Source organism: Ambystoma mexicanum, chromosome 3p (assembly GCF_040938575.1).
Source record: "Ambystoma mexicanum isolate Mex_15411 chromosome 3p, UKY_AmexF1_1, whole genome shotgun sequence".
Lineage (NCBI taxonomy): Eukaryota > Metazoa > Chordata > Amphibia > Caudata > Ambystomatidae > Ambystoma > Ambystoma mexicanum.
Genome location: NC_090925.1, coordinates 636,262,783 through 636,286,142, shown reverse-complemented (window position 1 = coordinate 636,286,142; position 23,360 = coordinate 636,262,783). Strand labels below are relative to the sequence as shown.

At 48.1% G+C, this 23,360-nt stretch overlaps 1 protein-coding gene across 2 annotated transcripts in view; it reads right to left on the bottom strand.

The window, feature by feature from the left end:
* Window positions 1-23,360, bottom strand: part of AFAP1L1 (actin filament associated protein 1 like 1) — a 297,654-nt gene that overhangs the window by 39,760 nt on the left and 234,534 nt on the right. For both annotated transcript variants that reach the window (XM_069651391.1, XM_069651390.1), the window contains exon 12: window positions 700-911. In XM_069651391.1, coding sequence (XP_069507492.1) covers window positions 700-911 — 212 coding nt within the window. The remainder of the gene's footprint in view (window positions 1-699; window positions 912-23,360) is intronic.

The following is a 23,360-nucleotide window of genomic DNA, read 5'->3' as shown; positions in this document are numbered from 1 at the left end:
ACATCTTACAAATGAATTTCTCCACCTCTTTCTCAATTCAGTTCTCTTCCTCCCTCATCTTGTCCACCCACCTTACTGCTATTCATCTCAACCCCCATGCCTGCAGCTCTTACCAGTCCTCCTTCCAACCTTTATATACTCTGCAATGTCCAGTATCATCTCACACACATGGATAATAATGTCATTCAAATGGCTGGGGTCAAACAGTGCATTGCTTTCAATGTTGGTGGCATCAACTATGCTCTAATATAGTGCACTCTATAAAAGCAAAGGCACAGCAGACTCCAATTTACTGGACACCTAATTACAGGCATGGGTAATTTACACGCATAAGGTCTTGCAGGGCTAACATTTAACTGGACATAGACCCCTACGTACATGTGACCTACATAAGCACACGTGTACTGAAAATCACTATGTAGAGGTGCTCCTAATGATCTCTTGGGTTCTACAAGCCGCTCTATGTTGGCACCCCTGAAGAACATGCAGGCACCATGGCTTCTATGCACTGCAGACCTATACGATCAGCCAGGCACTCTACTGCTCCAGGCCCTCAGGCAATATAATCACCCAGGCTCTACAGAACCCATTTAATGAAGGCCATTGCATTCTTTCCAGTGCACGCAAGTCCTAGGACAATACACAATGCAAAGTCACCCATGTTCCAGTGCGGATCCGTCCTCTAAAGCCAACACCTACCTCTAAAGCTGAAACCTCCTGCCCATTTCGTAGTATACGCAGAGCAAACGGGTGCTTGGGCCCGAGGCCGGGCTTCACTTCACAGCCCCGCAGAACCACAGCATTCACATGCGTCCTCAGGTCATTCCGGTCCTTGTGGAAGTAGAGTGTGTGGCCCTTCAAGCGGCACCATCGCTCCTTCCAGCACCGATTCACCAGCACGTTCAGGTACCCTGCGGAGGAGGGGAAGATATGCATGGGGATGAGACGGCGCAACTGGCTACATTCACCTGATCGTGACATCAAAGGACGGCAAGCCCCTCAACAGAAGCCTACAGATGGAGCACACCAGCTGAGCTTGTAGGGCAAATACAGGTTCAATGGGCATTACCAACTACACACAACCCCAGCAGCAGATTGTTAGACAAGACACCTTGATGAACATTCAGCTGGGTGAAACCACCTGAACTGATCCTCACAAGACCACAACCTGCTCCTCCAAATCTCAGAATTCTGAATCTACCCCAACTGGATGTCAAAAGACAGGAAGCAATTCAAGGGAATTCACACTGATTTACCACGCAATGTAAAAACAACCTTATCTGTGCACCTTAGAGGGGAAATGCCCCTCAAAGAAACATCAAAAGGTGGGAAATCCCTAAATTGACCTCCAAGGCAACATGAACCTCAATAAAACCATCAAAAGGCTGAATGTACTCCACCTGCAACGCACATACAAGAACTTACCTCTAATGGAATTCACAAGGATAAACGAATCTCAGCTAAACTTCATAAGGCATAAAGCACCCAGTGACACTTCACAGGGCATAAAGCACCTCCAGCAGACGTCACGAGGCTGAAAGCATCTCAGCTACACTTCATAAGGGATAGAGCACCCAGTGTGCGCAGTGTGTTTCTGTGTTGACTGGAAGCAGGAGGCTAAGCTGTTTTGTTGAGTACAGGCTACGAGTCGACAGTCTTTCCTCGCTGGTTACTGGAGGCAGTCATCTTAATAGTCGCACCGGCGTGGAGCGCGCAGGGTGCACAGTGTGTTTCTGTGTTGACTGGAAGCAGGATGCTAATCTGTTTTGCTGAGTACAGGCTACTAGTCGACAGTCTTTCCTCGCTGGTTACTGGAGCCAGTCTTCTAATAGTCACACCGACGCGGTGCATGCAGTGTGCACAGTGTGTTTCTGTGTTTCCGTGTGCCAGTGTGTTTCTTGGTCATACTGGCTACTGGATGACAACTTCGGAGGACTATACAAAGGTACTGTGATATTCTGCCTGGAATACCTATTAATATAAGGTTCCTGCTGTCGGTCCTTTTGCTACCGTCTATTGTTTATGGTCTGAGGGGTGGGAAACGTCAGATGGAGCCCGCTTTCCAGGCAGCTCCTACGGCCACGATTCATTCCGACCTGAACTTGGACCAAGTAAGGGAGGTTAATCAGGACGCTATTGGTAGCATTACGCCCAACGCTGTTCCTTGTGGGGGTCCTAACTCGTGGGTTCAAGTAGTAGCTGGTACATCAAAATCAGACACACAGTAGATAGGAGTCCCCTGTGGTAGTGTTGATGTCGGCATGGCACATACACATGCGGCTGTGGATTGCCGTGTGGAAATGATTGCGGCAAATACATTTGTGACGCTGGCACAGACACGAATCGACGACTCCTGCTCTTTAGACCATGATGTCGCAATTTTGCCACCAGTTGTTTCTTCCAAACCTGCTAAAAGGGGTTGTCTATCTTTAGATCCTACAACAGCGCACTCTTCCTTACCAGTGGGTTTGGAGGCGGTGCGGCTCTATAGATCGAACTCTAAAGATTTACGTGACTTACCTTTTAATTCTAAGTCTTATCCAGGGGGACACAGGACAGAGAACATGAGAAAACTGGTCGAAGAGACTTTCTCTTGTAGAACAGGGGATGGGGGGGGGGGCTCTACGAGCTCTCCTTGCAAAACAGGTGCTCAAATGGGACATGATGTGTTTTTGCAAGGTTCGCTCTGAATCAAAATCAAACACATGGAGACCAAGTAATTGACGCCTTTTCCTTTCCTGTTCTTTACCGGGTCCTGAATTTGTTGGACAGGGGTCATGAAACCACCCAATCTGAAACTAGGGAAGTTCAAGCCACTTTAAAGGATTTGTAGGCCAAGATGAGCTTTATCCAAGGGTCCATCTATTTATGAATTGATTTATTTGGTCATTTGTACAGCGCACCAAGCCCTCGGGCATCTGGGTGCTTTTTCTTAAGAAGATAGTTACAATAGTTGATTGCAGTGGTGATGGATTACAAATGTTCCGCATAACTTGCATCAGTATATTGTTGCTTACAGTGATTACATTGGGAAACATTGCTAACATAAATTCCAGAACGTCCATACATTATACCAGGGTAAGTGGATCAGAGTCAGAATTATTGTTAATGGCGTGTGGCAGCTCGCTTGGCAAAGATAGCGGTAATGGTTATCAGGCTGAGAACCGTGGTTTTGCGAGATCTACATTGTGCCAAACAATGCATTTGGACTGGTAATCTTGCTCGCCTGATGGCACTGAGCTTGAGGAGTTAAAACCGGCAGTAGGGTAACCGGATCAAGGCTTGTCAGCTGGTGGTTTTGTAAGAGCAGAGGTGGTGGGCCTGAATCATCAGTGGCCACTGCAGGCCATGAATGAGCTCCACAAGTTGCCCACTGCTGATATGGCACAGTACACTGAACAACGTGACTTGGTAGTGGTGTAAAGAAGAAGAAGAAACCCAAGAAGATGAAACAGGAGAGCAATATATTTGGGCAAGGCCTAAAGGGGTCCCATACATTTGTTCGCTCGATTAAGGTGGACACTGAGTATTTCTTGGATCAGTCTGGCGTTTCTGACCCTTAAGATTTGTGCACAAATGCCTTTACCACAACGAGGGCGGGCGGTGTACAACAAAAACAAAACAACAAACAGAAAAAGGGGAATGCTAATATCATAGTTGGGCAACTTCTCGTTAGCTCAAAAACGAATAGGAATGGGACCACGTTTCTAAAACCTAAACTAGCCCATAGAGTAGCTGACACTCTTGATCTCAGTCTTCTTACAATTCACTCTGGGGACAGTGATGAAGACCTGGCTGTCTCCCCAAAACAGTCTCAGGCAGTGGTGAGTTCCCTTCAGGAGACGCTGTATCTCTGGTGTCAACTACGGCTATCCCTGATGTTAGACTAGCCACTACCACTTTGCTACCGACGGCTCCAATTTCGGTTCCTGCAAGTAATTCAATGAACTTGGCCTTGAAGGAGTCATTAACTTTCTTAACGTTGGAGGAGTGATGGAGAAATTGCAAGACCCGTGCAGGGTTCTGCATTTCAGTTCCACACATGGGTGACGTGCCTCACGATGCACCGATCTGTCCCCCAGAATTGTTAGAATCTCAGTCAAGGGATTGATATTTTTATATTTGAAACTTACTTTCGCAGTAAGTGGTATTTATCCTCCTATTAGACAATGCATCTTGGCACTGTATGATGAAGTCCCATCTTTAAAATCTATAACATCAAAGGATTTAGCCTGTGTTGGATTCATTGATAATACACGGGTTGACGTGGATAAAGGGCTTTTATATTCTCAACTTGTAAAGAATGTAGTAATGTTGGAGGCACCATATTTTTTTAATATGGTCTACCATATTTCAGAGATGGCTGAGGCTGTTTTGTCAAATGATTCAAGTGGTTGGAGGAATGAAAAGCATTTGTCTATTCCATGTGATCCCTTAGTGATTAATGTTAAATCGGGTGGCTCTCAAAATCAAGAGCGCTCCTCTAATCATCACTCGGAACGCTCAGTCGCTTATGATTGGGCGTCCATAATTAATTCATTTTATGGGCAAGGGGACCCTGGAGGCAGGCAGAATTGAAAGAGGGTTTCCAAGATTATCTCATGAAATACCCGTGGGTTTCAGCACTTGGGCTCACACTTCCCATCAAGGCAATCAGGTGATTTAATTTGTCGTCAGGAGACATTAATGTTGGACACACCAGTTCTGGACGGTTTTACTCTTGTTCATGAGCCGGCTAGAAGAGGGCTTAGAAGCAGGCTGTTTGGGGGATTATTTTGTGCTAGGCGTTTGTGCCCAAGAACAGTAATTGAACATTTGTTTTTAGACATGCCAGAAATGTTGGGGGTGAAAATAATCTGGTGGGACTACTTGTTGGCCAACTGGAGGGTGGTCTGCATACTACAATCCTGCGTCAACTGATTTGTGTGCTTTTTTGGAAATTATTTTGAATGTTTTGGTCACTTTTAAAGCTGGTGGGGAAATTTATTTCATTATTTTGGGGGACTTTAATTCGGAATGTTTAGATGACTCACACTAAAATGGTAAGGGCAAGAGAAAAGTCTCTTCAGCAATTAAAAATAGAGGTAAGCTAATAACTGTTTTAGATGCTTGGGAAATGCATTTATTGAATGGTAATGTCCTGGGGGATCTTATGTAATTTGGTCAAAGGCTATAGATACCTGTTCTGTCAGAAGGATGCAGAATTCTTGTTACGCAGCATTCTTGGTAAAGATGCCTCTACTGTTTGGGGGTTAATAGTAAAGCCCACTCAAGAGTATATGCAGACCCAGTTATTATCTGGAGCACAGTCGGAACCGTATTTTACTAATCTTTATTCAATTCCTGATTCTGAGCACTGGGTCTGCAGTGATGCCAGCATGTTGTTAGATTATTGTACTTCATGGAGCTTTTTGGATATGAACCTAGACGCTATTATTGATGTTATTAGAAGGGCCAAATCCTCAAGTGCTCCAGGACCAGGTGGCTTTACAAATCTTACTTTGAAATCTGCTCCTTTACTTTGTGTCAGAGTCCTATCACAGATGTTTAATAATATACCCTGAACTCAACAGTTTCCCCCTTTTTGGAAGGATGCAATTGTGGTTCTTATTTTTAAAAAGGGAGATAGGATGGATCCTGCAAATTACCGTCCTATCTCTCTTTTGGATGCATCCTACAAGATTTTTGCTACTTTTGTCTTGCGGTCATTTGCTAGTTGGGCTAGCAATTCGGGCAGCCTGGTCATATATCAATCAGGTTTTGTTTTAAAAAGGGGACTAACACGTCTCTGAATTGCCTACTTACACAGTTAGCCAGACAGGCCACAAAATAAAAAAATGCTGTTTATATATAGCCTTTTTAGACGTTAGCAAAGCATTTGAGTGTGTGAATCGGCTGAGATTATTGAATAAACTGAGGGCTCAGGGTTGCCCAGAGGTCTTGCTTGAGATGCTAATATAGATGCATTTCAATGCTAGATTAAAAGTGAGACTTGACCAAAATGACTCCTATTCTGGGTGGGTGTACAGTAAACAGGCCCTACACCAAGGTTGTGTTTTGGGCATGTTTCTTTTAATATGTATATCGCTGACATCTGGGCTAGTTTGGTTGAAATTGGTGCCAATCACCCAAAATTGGGTTCTTTGGTAGTGCATTAACTTCTAGATTCTGATGATTTGGTGTTAATAGATTCGACCCCAAATGGCCTTCCACAGTCTTTGAAAGCGGATACCACTTACTTTCAGGGCAATCATCTTAAAGTTAATGTTTCAAAGTCTAAAATAATGCTATTGAATGGGGGAGGTGTTCTTTACGTAGGCCAACATTTTGTTGGATAATTAATAAACAGACAGTCAAAATAGTAACTAGTTTGAAGTATCTCGGGAGGTTAGCTCAGGGGCAACTCGCTCGTCTTGGAAGCAAGACGACGCGGAGCAACACAAGTTCGATCCATGAAAATGGATGCAATTTCTGCTGCAGCCCGATTGCGAGTCATAGATAAGAAATATGGTTGCTTTTCGCTAGTACCAGCCATTAAAATGTATAACCAGATGATCATCCCTAGAATAGCACACAGAGGAGAGTTTAGGGACGAAAGGTTGGATTGGGATACATTTGAAAGGATAGTATGGAAGAGGGTGTTATCCCTTTCCTGCAGTCTGCCATGAATTAGGTTTGATTTCTTTAAAAGCTCGAATTAGCTGGCGGGCGTTGCAGCTACTAAGATCTGTTTGGTGCCCCCCACAGACCCCCAGCCAGTACATTGTTTGCAAATCTAAATGATGAATGGAAGAAGCAAGCATGCAGGGCATTGAAGGAATGGACATATACTGCTGCTTTGACCATATTAAGTAACAATTTGTTGGTTAAAAAAAGGATTTACTACCGCGGCCACAAAGAGTCAAAAAAAGAGTTTTTGAAAATGACTGGATAAATACCAGAAATCATCATCATTAGGTTTGTTTCGGAAAATGCACATTACATTCCAAAAAACAATACAAATACAGAGTACAATTTAAATATATTACAATGAGGATCGAATCTATAAAATATCTAAGAAGACCTATTCAAATTTTGAATCTTAACACATTAATAATCATACAAATTCTCTTTTCATGTCATACTTCTAAGCATACGTTTCCTCAGATAAAGTGCTGATTTGAAGTATGTAAGCAGGGACCAACCCACGCGAGGTGAGTCAGCCCACAGTACGTATATTAGAGCAGGCCGATATTGCACAAAACCCATTTCACGCAATAAGGGCAGTAGAACAAAACCTCTCACTTTCACATATGCAGGACAAAAAAATACCAAGTGTGCAAGGTCTCATGTGGCGCGTCACACAGAAGTCAAGACGGATTGGCATCCCCCGCAGACCAAGCCGCCACCACCGCCCGCAATGTTATGTTAATGTTAAAGGACATTTGTACCGCGCACTATCACCACCGGAGTGCTCCCCTAGTGCTCTGGCGGCTCTGAAAGGGGAGGGGAGGTTGAGTTAGTGGGATGAAGCAGGAAAAGTGCAAGGGAGCAGTGATGTGCTGTTGGCGGCCTCAGCCCGGAGGGTCCGTTGGCTGGGCCTGGGGTGTTTGCGGCCGGTAGTCGTTGTGTACTGTTGTGCAAGACTATGTGTGTTTTTGTTTTGTTGTTGCGATATAGTGAAGTTTGTGCGGTTTGTTGTGCTGTAGGTTTTGGTTGTGTTTGGGTTGGAGTTTGAGAGGTGTAGGCAGAGAGGGAAGTTGTTAGTAGAGTTGGTTAATTTGCGTCTCTATCCTGAATTGAGGCGCTCGGCTTGCGTGGCTTCCCCTGATGCGGCGCTGTCCTGATCTGGGTCCGACTGGTATATAAGGTTCCTTACCCCTCTGGCCCCCACCTCTAACATGCTCTCTAATAGCTCCCCTTATCCTCCCTTCATACTCCTGTGGCCAGTGCAATCACCAATGTCAACCTCTCAGGTCATGTGGTGATTGCCATTATCTCGACAATTCCACATCACTGTGGTGCCTGGCGGTAACTAAGGGGCGGGCGAAGTGATGGTGGGATTGTCTGTGGTAGTTGACTCAGTTTCTGTGCGTGCCGCCTGTGTTTCAGTCTATCCGGTGTCCCCCGTCTAGGTGCCCTGGGACTTACCCTCTCGGGTCGGGGATGTCCGTGTCCTTTCCGGTTTAGTCATCTTTTTTTTCGGTTTTGGTTTCCAGATTTAGTCTGTGGTGTCGAAGAGCCAGGTTTTTAGTGATTTCCTGAATTTTAGGTGATCTTCAGTGTTTCTTATTTCTTTTGGGATGTTGTTCCAGGTTTTTGCAGCTAAGTGGTAGAAGGAGGTGCCTCCAAGTTTTTTGTTAAGGTTTGAGTTCCAGGCGGATTTCATTGCTTGATCGGTGGGGTCTTGTTGGTTTGTAGGCTGTTATTTTCTTTTGTAGGAATTCTGCTCCTTGTCCGCTGATTGCTCTGTGCGTTATGCACATTGTTTTGAAGGTGATGCAGTGTTTTACTGGGAACAAGTGTAGTGTTTTTAGGGCTGGAGTGATGTGGTTTCTTCTGGATAGTTTGAGGAGTAGTCTTGCTGCTGCATTTTGGATCCATTGCAGTTTCTTCAGGAGGTATTCTGGTATTCCGAGGTAGAGGCTGTTTGCGTAGTAAATTTTTGACATGTCTAGGGCGATGATAGTGAGTGTTTTGTGTGTGAAGGAGAGGAAAGGTAGAATTCTTCTTGCTGTGCGGAGGAGGAAAAAGCATTTCTTCACTGTTGTATTTATTTGTGGTTCCAGGGTTAGGGTGTTGTCCATTAGGACTCCCAGAGTTTTTACTACCTTCGATGGCATTGGTGCGTTTCCCATTTCCGTAGGCCATGGGATGGTGGCTTCATTCTCCTGGTCTTTGGATACAATCATGATTACGGTCTTTCCTGGGTTGATTTTCAGGTTGTTGGCATCCATCCAGTTGAAGACTTCCTTTAGACAGTCGGTTAGGGCTGAGTGGTTGGCATCGGTGTCTTTGTAGATGATCTGAGTGTCATCTGCGTAGTTGTAACATGTAATGTTGTATTTTTTGAAGATTCTGATGACCGGAGTCTGGTAGATGTTGAAATATAGTGGAGATAGTGAGGATCCTTGTGGCACTCCACAGTCGTTAACTCGTGGAGTGGATTTGAAAGGTTTTATCCATACGGTTTCTGTTCTGTCTGCTAGGAATGATTTGGTCCAGCATAGTGCTGTGTCTGTTATGCCTATGTCTTCTAGTCTTTTGGTCAGGGTGTCGTGGCTAACTGTGTCAAAGGATGCGGAGAGGTCGAGCAGAATAAGGGCTCAGGTAGTGTTTGAGTCTGCGTTAGTTTTGAGGTCGTCCCAGATGGATAGTAGTGCTGTTTCCGTTCCTCTCGCTGGTCTGAAACCGATTTGAGCTTGGTCCAGCAGGTGGTGTTTTTCTACGTGTTCTTGGGTTAGTTTCTATACATAGGTTTCTAGGAGTTTTGCTGGGTAGGGGATGTTAGAGATCGGCCTGTGGTTGGAAAGGTCATCTACGTCGCCACTTGTGTTTTTCAAGAGTGGCTTGATGTATGCTGATTTGAAGATCTTCGGTACAGTCCCTGTTGATAGTGATAGATTTAGAAGGTTTCTGTAGTGTTCTGCTGGCGATCCTTGCGCGAGGAGTGATTTGTAGATGTCTGGGGGACAGGGGTCCATGGGTGATCCTGATTTCTTGCTTCGTTTAACCAACATTGCAAATGCCTCTGCTGATATTTCAGGAAAGCTTTGGCGTTTGTGCTGTGGTTCCGTGTTGGGTTCGTTGGGTTGTTTGTTGTGGTTGGTTGGTCGCTTTTGAATGGTTGGTCGGATGTCATTGATTTTTTTTTAAAGTGGTTTGCCAAGTCGTTGCATAGTTTTTCTGATGGGGTTGGGGTGTTATCGCAGCCTGGTGGGTTTCTCATTTCTTTAATGATGCTAAACATTTCTTTTTGTGTGCTGGTGGCATTGTTGATTCTGTCATCGTAATGTCTTCACAATCAAACCGTGCCCTAGTTATGTGCGCACAGTCTGTCGGAAATTCTGCCCACAACAAATGTTTCTGAACCGCAGGGGACAAGATGGTCATTAACCCTCTGCTCTTGGGTTTCAGCAGCTCCACACTTTCTCTGTTAGTACTCGCATGCTCATAAAAGCGGCAGTCCACAATTTCGTCTCACCTGGGGTGATCACGTTGCGGGGCGGGAACAAATGTGTAATATTATTTGCCCTCAATACGAGAAATCAGTTAATGACCTATAAGATTGCTGATCATTTTACTAGGGATATAACATCTCATAGTAATCTACAATCGTACCTTAGGAGATATGGTTCTTTGAAAATTAGAACGGTTTTTATCAAAGTTAAATTAAACTTTTTTCCTACGAACGATGTCATGGGAGGCGAGACTAAAAATCCCAACGAAGGATCGAAATTGTGGTTTCTGTGGAACATACATGGAAACGCTGAAGCATGTAATGGTTGAGTGCACAGCGCTTTTTAATTATCGGCGTACGCATTGTAATAGTTCTATGCAGAGATATTGCATTTTATCCTTGGAAAATATGTGGTGGAATTTACTTATACATTCTAATGATCATCTTTTAATTACACTAATGCATTTCCTGGACAATATTCTTACGAATGTGTAACTGTGGAAATGTCTGTGGCTGGCGGCCAGGATTTGATTAGATATGTGTTTTTTTTTTTTTATTGTAGATTATGGTGCTATGTATTTTAATACATATTTCAGTTGCATTTTATTGGTACTGCTTGTTTTAGTGGGCGTTCCTTTGTTTTTCATTTCCTTGTTCTTTTGTGTTACTTTGTTTTTTATGTATGAAAAAGTTCTTGTTTGTATGGCACTAAATCACACAATAAATAAATAAAGCACCCAGCTACATTTAACAAGGCTAAAAGCACATCAGCTTGACTACATAAGGCTAGAAGCACCTCAGCAAGACCTCATAAGGCTAGAAGCACCTGAACTACACGTCATAATGCAAAAAGCAGCCCAGCTAGACTTTGCAAGGGTAATAGCACATCAGCAAGACTTTATAAGGCATAACACACCCCAGCCACACTTCACAAGGCAAAAGGCACCCCAGCTAAACTTCATAAGCCATAAAGCACCTCAGCAAGACTTCATAAGGCTAAAAGCACCTTCACCAGATGTCACAAGGCTACAATCACCTCCACCAGATGTCACAAGGCTGAAGTATCTCAGCTAGAATTCATAAGCCTAAAGCACACCAGCTACACGCCACAAGGCTAAAAGCATGTCAGCTTTACTTTGGAAGGCTAAAAGTACCCCAGCAAGCCTTCAGGGGCTAAACAACCCCAATTAGATTTCACAAGATTGAAAGCAGCTTATTTTGCAGTGACAGGCTTTGAAACATGTAGAAAACATGTTTAAAGTAGAATAACAATCAGTTATGAAGTCATGCCATGAAACAATCACAAATCTCACAATAAACTAGCCCGACAGTGTATAAATCATACTAGTAACACTGAGCAAAATGATTGTGGTTTTATTTTCCTATACTTATGAAGGCCTACAATAAGCAAGTAAGGATTGCCTAAACAAATCTAATTTGAGCTATAAACTTGCATCACATGATCCCTTACTCGTTTTCACTTTTTCTCACTGGATGCACCCGATCTACTCACTCGGCATCCACACCTCTTAAGGGACATTAACTTGTCCCAATCATCCACTCACTGCTTTGTCTGCAGCCACTTAACATGAATTGCACTTCTCATGTGCTCAATGCAAAACAAAGACAGCTTGGAACAGAGCACTTCTGAGCTCGGATGTTTACCTCGAGCATTTGCGACAGCTGTTCGCTGCAGGTGCAGTGTGCAGCAGCTGGAGCATGGGATTTTCCCCCTGAATTCAGAATCTGGGAAGACACATTTCGTCTGTTTGCGAATTCTACGACATCTGATCCAATTCCAGCACTGGCTCGTATTATTAACTGTGGGGTGAAGTACCTAGCGTTGCACCCTAGGTTTTGATCCTACCACTGGGCATAATCGACCTACATACTCTCATGTATCTGCATGGCTATGTAGCCCTCGTACCATGAGGCAGGCTTTTATAGTCTTGCATTTACACTGCCTGACTCTCATGTATCCGTATGCCTAATGTAGCCCCTTGCACCATGAGGCGGGCTTTTATAGTCTTGCATTTACCCTACCTGACTCGGATGTATCTGTATGCCTAATGTAGCCCCTTGCACCATGAGGCGGGCTTTTATAGTCTTGCATTTACCCTACCTGACTCGGATGTATCTGTATGCCTAATGTAGCCCCTTGCACCATGAGGCGGGCTTTTATAGTCTTGCATTTACCCTACCTGACTCGGATGTATCTGTATGCCTAATGTAGCCCCTTGCACCATGAGGCGGGCTTTTATAGTCTTGCATTTACCCTACCTGACTCGGATGTATCTGTATGCCTAATGTAGCCCCTTGCACCATGAGGCGGGCTTTTATAGTCTTGCATTTACCCTACCTGACTCGGATGTATCTGTATGCCTAATGTAGCCCCATGCACCATGAGGTGGGCTTTTATAGTCTTGCATTTACCGTACCTGACTGTCATGTATCCGTATGCCTAATGTAGCCCCCTGCTCCATGAGGCAGGCTTTTATAGTCTTGCATTTACCCTACCTGACTCGGATGTATCTGTATGCCTAATGTAGCCCCCTGCACCATGAGGTGGGCTTTTATAGTCTTGCATTTACCGTACCTGACTGTCATGTATCCGTATGCCTAATGTAGCCCCCTGCACCATGAGGCAGGCTTTTATAGTCTTGCATTTACCGTACCTGACTCTCATGTATCCGTATCCCGAATGTAGCCCCCTGTACCATGAGGTGGGCTTTTATAGTCTTGCATTTACCGTACCTGACTGTCATGTATCCGTATGCCTAATGTAGCCCCCTGCACCATGAGGCAGGCTTTTATAGTCTTGCATTTACCCTACCTGACTCGGATGTATCTGTATGCCTAATGTAGCCCCCTGCACCATGAGGTGGGCTTTTATAGTCTTGCATTTACCGTACCTGACTGTCATGTATCCGTATGCCTAATGTAGCCCCCTGCACCATGAGGCAGGGGGCTACATTAGGCAGGCATTTACCGTACCTGACTCTCATGTATCCGTATCCCGAATGTAGCCCCCTGTACCATGAGGTGGGCTTTGCTAGACTATGCAGTTGCCCTAACTTTGACTCACATGTTATTATCCACCTATATGCTGTATTGGATGCGTGGCCTTGCACGTTGAAGGTTGTTACTCTGCCCTTACTGTAACTAGCGCCCTGATACCTAAGGGTTTGGAGCGCTGCTCTAAATGCCAAAAAGAAATAAATAAATAAAAAATACCATTGCCCCCAAGTTTTTGACCTTACTTCCTTGAGTGTGTACCCACCAAGGTGGAGTAGGGATGATGAACCTCCCCTGGCCCTGTAGGATCTTGATGCCTTTTGTGATGATGTATGCACCACTGTACTTACCGTTTAGGTGTTGTCCCAAAAGCAGTGTACCTATCATTGCACGCTAAATAGATGTATGTTTTTTATTTTTGTATAGCACACACATAGCTCGGAATCAACGGAGCGCTGTAAATCTGGAGGGTACTGTAGTAGGATATTCTAATCAAGACGGCATTAAAGGCTATCTTAGTAAGGATACACTTGGGAGGATCTGGGGATTGGGGATACAGGCAGGGGGTACAGGTGAGAGTCAAGGGGATAGGTGTACCAAGTCTGATATTATCTTTGTAGATGATGAGCCTACCATTACATTATAGGTTTGGGTACAGGGTCGGACTGTGCCATAAAATTGTCTCGGGCACCAATGAAAAAGTGGCCCACAGTTGCAAATGGCAAGTCATTCCTTTTGTGGCAGACTGTTTGAGTGGGATTTTGATAAAACGTGATGCAAATTGTGCATTGTAAAGAAAATGTATTCAGTAACACTGGTCAAAACTACTAGCCACATGGTGAAGTAACATCAAACCGGTCCACATTTGGCGAAAAAAGTTGGCCCACGTTGACCAAAATAACTGGCTCACACCAGCATTTTGTGTTTTTGGTTCGGGCATTGCCCTATATAGGCCAGTCCGCGCCTGTTTGTGTATCAACCCTCTGCATAATTAATGCAGGTTGGAGTATGATTTCGCCATGCCCCGAAATGACCACTAGGTGGCAGGACGACATTACTATACAGTAGCATTATTATTCAGCCACAGAATATAATCATTGAAATGAAGTACTCCACCCACGCCCCCAGCCCCCACCTTAATCCTATTCTAGCATGATTTGTGACATCCAAGGGGAGGGCAGCATCTTTCTCTACTGCGTGTCGGGGCATGGGGCAAGAGGGGAGAGTCTGGAGACAGGTGGGGTGTTGTGAAGGGTGCTTGCACTCTACCGCACAGGAGCCCTGCGCAAGGTGTCTGGGAAATGTCCGGATAGACAGCGAGCGTGACCCGAGCCCGGGGATTCATAACACTGATGGCGGGCCACACACGGGGCCCAGCGCCTGCCTGTCTGACTCACCCAGACACCACCATTTTAGGGGACAAGTGGGCACTGTGCCAGGGGTGCACTGCGTTTTCCAGAGGAGGATAAATACCGCCGATGGGATGACAGGAGCACAGGAGAAACGGGAGGGTGGAGGAGGGGGTATGAGGAGCGGGGGCTTTAAGGGGAGACAACAGTGGCAGGGAAGACGCAGGGGGTGAATAGAGCAAAGGGGGAGAGAGTGAAAGGTGAAGAGAGGAATTAGGTGAAGGGAACGACAGGGAGGAAAGGAGAGAAGAAGGAGGGACAAGTTATGCAGAGGAGTAGCCAGGATTGTTAAACAAGTGGGGCCTGAAGCTAATGTAGTTGGGCCCTCTGCAGTGACATTAACATCTGTAAATGCCCACACGGTGCTGCTTAGTGGGCATTTACTGATTTTGGGTGGGCCTTGCCCACTCAGGCCCACCCTCTATGCCTCTGGTTAAGAGGCGACAGTGGGAAGTATTAGGAGGGAAGGAGAGAAGACATGAACTAAAGGGAGGGAGAGTAAGTGGAGAGGAAGCAGTGGGCGAGGAATCAAGATGTCACGGAAGAGGGGAGTTGAAAAGGAGGAAGGGAAGGAACAGAACATAAGGGGTACACAAGGCAGAGACGTATAGTGGGAGATGCAACAGAAGTAAAATGGGACTGAAAGAGCGAAAGTGAGGTCAAAGAATAGGGAGGAGGAGAGAGGGGAAACCCAGAGGAGTGCAGAGGTAAAGGAAGAGGAGAGAGGAGAGGGATGGACAGGGGAAGTAGTGGAGAGGAAAGGCTGAATGGTGGCGACAAGCATGGAAGAGAGAAAGGGTTTGTAATGGAACAGCTGTATAAGAGCAAGGAAAGAAGGCAAATACATGGAAGGAAGAGGAGGGGGAAGATGAGGGGGGACAGGGGTGGAAAGTAGAGGATAAGAGAGCGAGATGGAGAGAAAGAAATGTTTCTGGAGAGCGAGGGGGAGCTGAAAGAGGGGCATGAAATAAATGGAGGGCATAGAGAGGGGAGAGGAGGAATGGGGTCAGGGCGGCAGCAGGTCTATGCTTCTGCATGAAGAGCAGGAGGGATGGGGACAGGGTGGGGGCAGGTCTGTGCTGCTGCAGGCAGAGGAGGAGAGATGGGGACAGGGTGGGGGCATTTTTATGCTGCTGCAGGCAGAGGAGGAGGGATGGGGACAGGGCGGGGCAGGTCTATGCTGCTGCAGGCAGAGGAGGAGGGATGGGGACAGGGCGGGGGCAGGTCTATGCTGCTGCAGGGAGAGCAGCAGGGATGGGGACAGGGCGGGGACAGGTCTATGCTGCTGCAGGCAGAGGAGGAGGGATGGGGACAGGGCGGGGGCAGGTCTATGCTGCTGCAGGGAGAGCAGGAGGGATGGGGACAGGTCTATGCTGCTGCAGGGAGAGCAGGAGGGATGGGGACAGGGTGGGGACAGGTCTATGCTGCTGCAGGCAGAGGAGGAGGGATGGGGACAGGGCGGGGACAGGTCTATGCTGCTGCAGGGAGAGCAGGAGGGATGGGGACAGGTCTATGCTGCTGCAGGGAGAGCAGGAGGGATGGGGACAGGTCTATGCTGCTGCAGGGAGAGCAGGAGGGATGGGGACAGGGTGGGGACAGGTCTATGCTGCTGCAGGCAGAGGAGGAGGGATGGGGACAGGGCGGGGACAGGTCTATGCTGCTGCAGGGAGAGCAGGAGGGATGGGTACAGGGCGGGGGCAGGTCTATGCTGCTGCAGGCAGAGGAGGAGAGATGGGGACAGGGCGGGGGCAGGTCTATGCTGCTGCAGGCAGAGGAGGAGGGATGGGGACAGGGCGGTGGCATTTTTATGCTGCTGCAGGCAGAGGAGGAGGTATGGGGACAGGGCGGGGCAGGTCTATGCTGCTGCATGCAGAGGAGGAGGGATGGGGACAGGGCGGGGGCAGGTCTTTGCTGCTGCAGGGAGAGCGGGAGGGATGGGGACAAGGCGGGGGTAGGTCTATGCTGCTGCAGGGAGAGGATGAGGGATGGAGACAGGTCTATGCTGCTGCAGGGAGAGGAGGTGAGATGGGGACAGGGCGGGGGCGGGTCTATGCTGCTGCAGGCAGAGGATGGGGGATGGGGACAGGGTGGGGCCGGGTCTATGCTGCTGCAGGCAGAGGAGGAGGGATAGGGACAGGGCGGGGTCGGGTCTGTGCTGCTGCAGGGAGAGGAGGAGGGATGGGGACAGGGCGGGGGCGGGTCTGTGCTGCTGCATGCAGAGGAGGAGGGATGGGGACAGGGCGGGGGCGGGTCTGTGCTGCTGCAGGCAAAGGAGGAGGGATGGGGACAGGGCAGGGGCAGGTCTATGCTGCTGCAGGCAGAGGAGGAGGGATGGGGACAGGGCGGGGGCGGGTCTATGCTGCTGCAGAGAGAGGAGGAGGGATGGGGACAGGGCAGGGACAGGTCTATGCTGCTGCAAGCAGAGGAAGTGGGATTGGGATAGTTGGGCAGGTCTATGCTGTCGCAGGTGAAGCTTATTTCATACTTTGCTGACAATGTAATAGGGGCATCTCTTCTCTTGGCTTAATAAAGGCACATTCTCATCTGTCCTGTGCACTTTCTTCAATTGGGGAAAAGACTCTGAAGGAAATTTGCATATTTCACTTTAGGATATGTCCACTTCCTATGACGTCAGTCCCAATCCAGTATGTCAGAGTTTCCCCACTTTGTTTTAGGACTTGCGCCCTGTACAGTAGCAGCAGCCTTGGTGGAGAAGAAGAAAGTGAAGGAGACGAGGAAGGAGAGGCTCGATGGAGCTTGGAAAGGTGAAATGGAAAAAAGTGAACGGAGAAGCAAATGAAAAGAACCAAAGGGGCTCCCAAATAGATGGCTTAGGGAAAGAGAACACATCTGTTGGACGACAGCTATACGAAATCACTATACTTATTGCATTTTTAATCCTCCCAGTGAGTTTCCACGAGTTCAGGGTATGGAAGGCCGACTATGGAGGTGTACAACTGCGGCGTCGCGCTGACCTCAACGTGTTCTCACAGATGTTACCCAGCCTTGCTTTAGGGAATGAGACCGCACTCAATGTAGATCCTAAGGCGTGCATTAAAGGTTAAGGCAGAGAGAAAGCAAACAAAAGGAAGGGTAGAAGCACAGCTCTAAACCGAGCTCTACTCTCCTGAGTCCTTCACTCATGTTTACCAATAACTTATCACATTTAAGAAACACACATCCCTATTGGGACAACCAAAACCACCCCTGCGACCCCCTTTCCCAAATGGTTTTCCTCTCTGATTTTGGTTGTTCTATCATCTTTCTGTTTCCTAAGACCTCCTTCCTGCCCCTCTTCTTTCTTTCCACAGAATAAGGCCTGGCATCACCCTGGCAGTCACAATATGCCACCTTTCGGACAAGGCCAGGTGCTGTAACACCTCTAGAGTGGTGATGCACGCAGCATAAATATTGTATAAAATAACATCCCCCTTTGCATGTGCCTCAACCCCTTCATCTCTCTCTTCCTTTACCCCTCCTGCCTCCCACTTCCTCTGGCCCTTCTTCAGCCACCTCTCCTACCTCCTTCGCTGCCTTTCCCCTGTTCTCCCCAGACACGGTTTCTAGACAAGTCCGATCTATGAAAGTCTTGTCAAAACAGGTTCACCCCCGTTCTTCCAAAACCATCAAGGATCACATTGACTCCCTGGCTCCTGCCCTGGCCAACTTCTGCAACCACTCCTTCACCACTGGAGTCTTCCCTTCCCCCCTGAAGCACTCCCTTGTGCACCCTCTTCTTAAGAAACCCTCGGCCGACCCGCTCTGGCCAGCTAACTATCGCCCAATCTCCATCACTCCATTCCTGGGCAAACTCCTGGAAAAGCTGGCCATCTCCCAGCTCAATCTTCACACTGTGACTGTTGGTTGTCTTTATGATCATCAGCCTGGCTTCAGAGCTGCTAGAAGCAAGGAAACTGCTCTCCTGACCATCCGTGAAGACCTGCTCTCCAACCTTGATTCCAACACCCACTGTGTCCTCATCTTACTTGATCTCTCTTCTGCCTTCGACACAGTCAGCCATGCCATCCTGCTCAACCGTCTCCGTGATAACCTGGGGATCCCCAGTCAGACCTGGCGTGGCTGACTTCTTTTCTCTCTGATTGACCCTCCCAGGTTCAACTTGGGTCCTTCCTCTCCTCTATCTTTACCTGTGGTGTCCCCCAGGGGTCTAACCTCTCTCCCAGGCTGTTCAACCAATACCTGGCCCTTCTTCCCCACCGCATTGCCATGCTCTGCCCCAACTTCCAGTGCTATCCGGATGACACTCAGCTCATTTTCAGGCAACCCTCAGCCACCTCTTCTCCCTCTCTCATCTCTGACTGTCCGCCATCCAGGAGTGGTGTGTCGCCAATGATCTCTGCCTTAATGCCAGAAAAACCGAGATTCTCCTCATCGGCACACCCGCTCCCTCCTTTCCTGTCACTCTCTGGCCAGCCTCTCTTGGCCTTCCTGCTCCCACCTGTGAAGCTAAAATCCTCGGGGTCATCTTCAACTCCACACTCTCCTTCCCTCCTTACATCTCTGACGTCTCTAAGAAGTCACACTACCAGCTGCTTCTCCTCAGAGGTATTCTTCCTTTCCTCTCCTTCCCCCAGAAGCTCACTGTCTCCAGAGCTCTGGTTCTCTCTAGGCTGGACTATTGCAACAGCCTCTTTCTAAATCTGCCGGCTTCTACTCTCTGCCCTTTGCAACTCATCCAGAACAGGACTGCAAGACTTGTCCTTGGCCTCAAGCCCAGGGATCGTATCTCTCCAGGATTGAAATCTCTGCATTGGCTCCCAGTGGTTGCGATGATTACATAAAAAACCCTCTGCATTGTTCACAAGGCCTTCTGGGGCATCAATATTTTCAACTCTCTCTTCCAAAATATCTTCCTTCTAAAGCTCTTCGCTCATCCGCCTCCAACTCCCTCAGGGTCAGTCGCTTCTCCAAGCAGCGAGTTGGGGGTAGATCTCTTTCTTCGGCAGGGGCCTCCCTCTGGAACAGCCCCCCTGCCGCCCTGAAACTTGAGGAGAATCATCTCTGCTTCCGGAAGCACCTCAAAACCTTTCTCTTTGCTTATGCTTTTTCTCCTCCTCTCCCCTGCTGACTTCCTGGCTCCTAATGAAACTGCACTGGTCACCTGGCTACCCTCTGATCTCGAGCCAAGGTCCCCTCACCTGCCAGTCACACACCTGCACTGCCTTCCTGGCAACCCCCACATTTGGGGACTGTTTTCTGTATGCCTACAGTCCCACTACCAGCACTTGACACCTGATGTCCGCACTTACCTTTCACTAGCCACCTGCTGGCCATACTTTTTACTTATTGTTTATTTATTCTTTTATCCCATGTACTGCACTGTCCCCTCCCACTGACCCCCACTGCACTTCCTCCTTCCCCTTCCCATGCAATTGCGGGATCTTAATGACACCTGGCCTAGTAGGATCGTTGTCTGTTTTTCCCTCCGTTCCCCTTCCCTTGCCTCGTCGTGCCTTGAAACACTTATGTATAGGCGCATTATAAATTCCATATCATATCATATCACCCACTGCATGTGCCTCAACCCCTTCATCACCCACTGTATGTGCCTCAACCCCTTAATCACCAGACTGCATGTGCCTCCACCCCTTCATCACCCACTGTATGTGCCTCAACCCCTTCATCAACAAACTGCATGTGCCTCAACCCCTTCATCACCCACTGTATGTGCCTCAACCCCTTCATCATCAGACTGCATGTGCCTCAACCCCTTCATCACCCACTTATGTGCCTCAACCCCTTCATCACCAGACTGCATGTGCCTCAACCCCTTCATCACCCACTGTATGTGCCTCAACCCCTTCATCACCAGGCTGCATGTGCCTCCACCCCTTCATCACCCACTGTATGTGCCACAATCCCTTCATCACCAGACTGCATGTGCCTCAACCCCTTCATCACCCACTGTATGTGCCTCAACCCCTTCATCAGCAGGTTGCGTGTGCCTCAATCCCTTCATTATCCACTGTATGTGCCTCAACCCCTTCATCACCAAACAGCATGTGCCTCAACCCCTTCATCACCCACTGTATGTGCTTCAACCACTTCATCACCAGACTGCATGTGCCTCAACCCCTTCATCACCAGACTGCATGTGCCTCAACCCCTTCAACACCCACTGTATGTGCCTCAACCCCTTCATCATCAGACTGCATGTGCCTCAATCCCTTCATCACCCACTATATGTGCCTCAATCCCTTCATCACCAGACTGCATGTGCCTCCACCCCTTCATCACCCACTGCATGTGCCTCAACCCCTTCATCACCAAACTGCATGTGCCTCAACCCCTTCATCACCCACTGTATGTGCCTCAACCCCTTCATCATCAGACTGCATGTGCCTCAACCCCTTCATCACCCACTGTATGTGCCTCAACCCCTTCATCACCAGACTGCATGTGCCTCAACCACTTCATTACCCACTGTATGTGCCTCAACCCCTTCATCACCAGACTGCATGTGCCTCAACCCCTTCATCACCCACTGTATGTGCCTCAACCCCTTCATCACCAGACTGCATGTGCCTCAACCACTTCATCACCCACTGTATGTGCCTCAACCCCTTCATCACCAGACTGAATGTGCCTCAACCCCTTCATCACCCACTGTATGTGCCTCAACCCCTTCATCATCAGACTGCATGTGCCTCAACCCCTTCATCACCCACTGTATGTGCCTCAACCCCTTCATCACCAGACTGCATGTGCCTCAACCACTTCATTACCCACTGTATGTGTCTCAACCCCTTCATCACCAGACTGCATGTGCCTCAACCCCTTCATCACCCACTGTATGTGCCTCAACCCCTTCATCACCAGACTGCATGTGCCTCAACCCCTTCATCCCCCACTGTATGTGCCTCAACCCCTTCATCACCAGGCTGCATGTGCCTCAACCCCTTCATCACCAGACTGTATGTGCCTCAACCCCTTCATCACCAGACTGCATGTGCCTCAACCCCTTCATCACCAGACTGCATGTGCCTCAACACCTTCATCACCAGGTTGCATGTGCCTCAACCCCTTCATCATCCACTGTATGTGCCTCAACCCCTTCATCACCATGTTGCATGTGCCTCAACCCCTTCATCACCCACTTTATGTGCTTCAACCACTTCATCACCAGACTGCATGTGCCTCAACCCCTTCATCACCAGACTGCATGTGCCTCAACCCCTTCATCACCAGGTTGCATGTGCCTCAACCCCTTCATCACCCACTGTATGTGCCTCAACCCCTTCATCACCAGGCTGCATGTCCTCCCATCCCTTACCCTTGTCTGCTGATATCCTATGTGCAGACAGTGGCAGCTGGAGAATATTTAAGTGGGTGAGGCCTAATTACCTCCTCCAAAGAGAAGTGGTCTGAGTGCATCCAGTTCTTCTAGAGAAGCTGATGCTGTTAAAATAGTGGGTCAAAATGGTGCTCTTAAGTCACACATTTTCGTAGAAATTTTGTAAAAAGCCATAACATTAACAGAGAGCTCCAAAGGAGAACACAGATGTTCCGATATCACCCCACTTCTGAGCCTATCAGAAAATAAATGGTGTTCTGAAACGAAAGACTGGGTACACAGTAAACAAACATATGTGTCACATGAATGAAGCATTTTGTGAAACAGTGTGCCAGTAGCGGGGCCACCTGCATGTGAAACTCAAGAAGCTACATATTTCTACTGGTCACTGGTCTACATATGTACAAAACTCTCCCCAAAACTCTGCCCGCTATGCAACTCCTCCCCAGGTAAAAAAAAAAAGACACTTAGTGATGGGCCTTAACATAATATGGTCTTCATATGCTAAATTGTGAAACATGTGCCTGGGGTGGCTGTGGGAATTATTGCTTAGCATTTCGTCGCTGGACTGCTCTGCTGGGTGGTACCAGACTGACAGACAATGGATATGTCTCATCTGTGAAGGGCCAGTGAGTTAACACTTCCCACCAGCATCAGATCAGCATTTGTTGGCACTGCCAACTTTATTTTAAAGCTGATTTTAAGCAGTCCTTTTCTTAAAACTGTTATTAGCGAATAAAGAGAGGCGGCTCCTTTAAGAGGGAAGAGCACACCAGGGCGGGAAGAGGGCAGAAGGGGAGGGACAAAGGGGGAGTTTGGGAAGTTAGAGGTTGGAGAGAATAAAGAATGGTTGAATCTATACATGGCTCCTGTCCTCATTGAGTGATAGCATGCATGAGTGAGTACGGTGAAACAGAGCCAACAACTGGCGATGAAGCCGCCGCATCCACGGCGTGTCGCTAGTCGGGCATGAAAGCAGAGCAGGACAACGGAGGGGTTGTCGCATCCACGGCATGCTGCAGGTCGGGCGTGAAGACCCAGCAGGACTACGCAGGGGTGAAGCCGCCGCATCCACGGCGTGCCGCAGGTCGGCCGTGAAAGCCCAGCAGGACAACGGAGGGGCCGCTGCATCCACGGCATGTCGCAGGGAGGGCAGAAGAGCCCAGCAGTGAAGGAAAGAAGCCGCCGCATACACGGGATGCCGCAGGATGGGCGGAACGCCCATCAGCAGTAAGACGGGTCGGGATGGGCAGAACGCCCAACAGTAGTAGAGCGGGTAGCCATACCGCAGCAGAGGAGGGCCGCTGAAGTGACTACAAGCCCAACAGAAACTAAGGAGCAACGCCACGAGAGACACGAGCTACGGTACCTGCCAAGTGATCACGGAGCAGTGTGGAGGGGGAGAGGAGCCCGTACACACACGCGCCTGAACGTGCGCACAACTACGCAGCAGCAGTGAAGT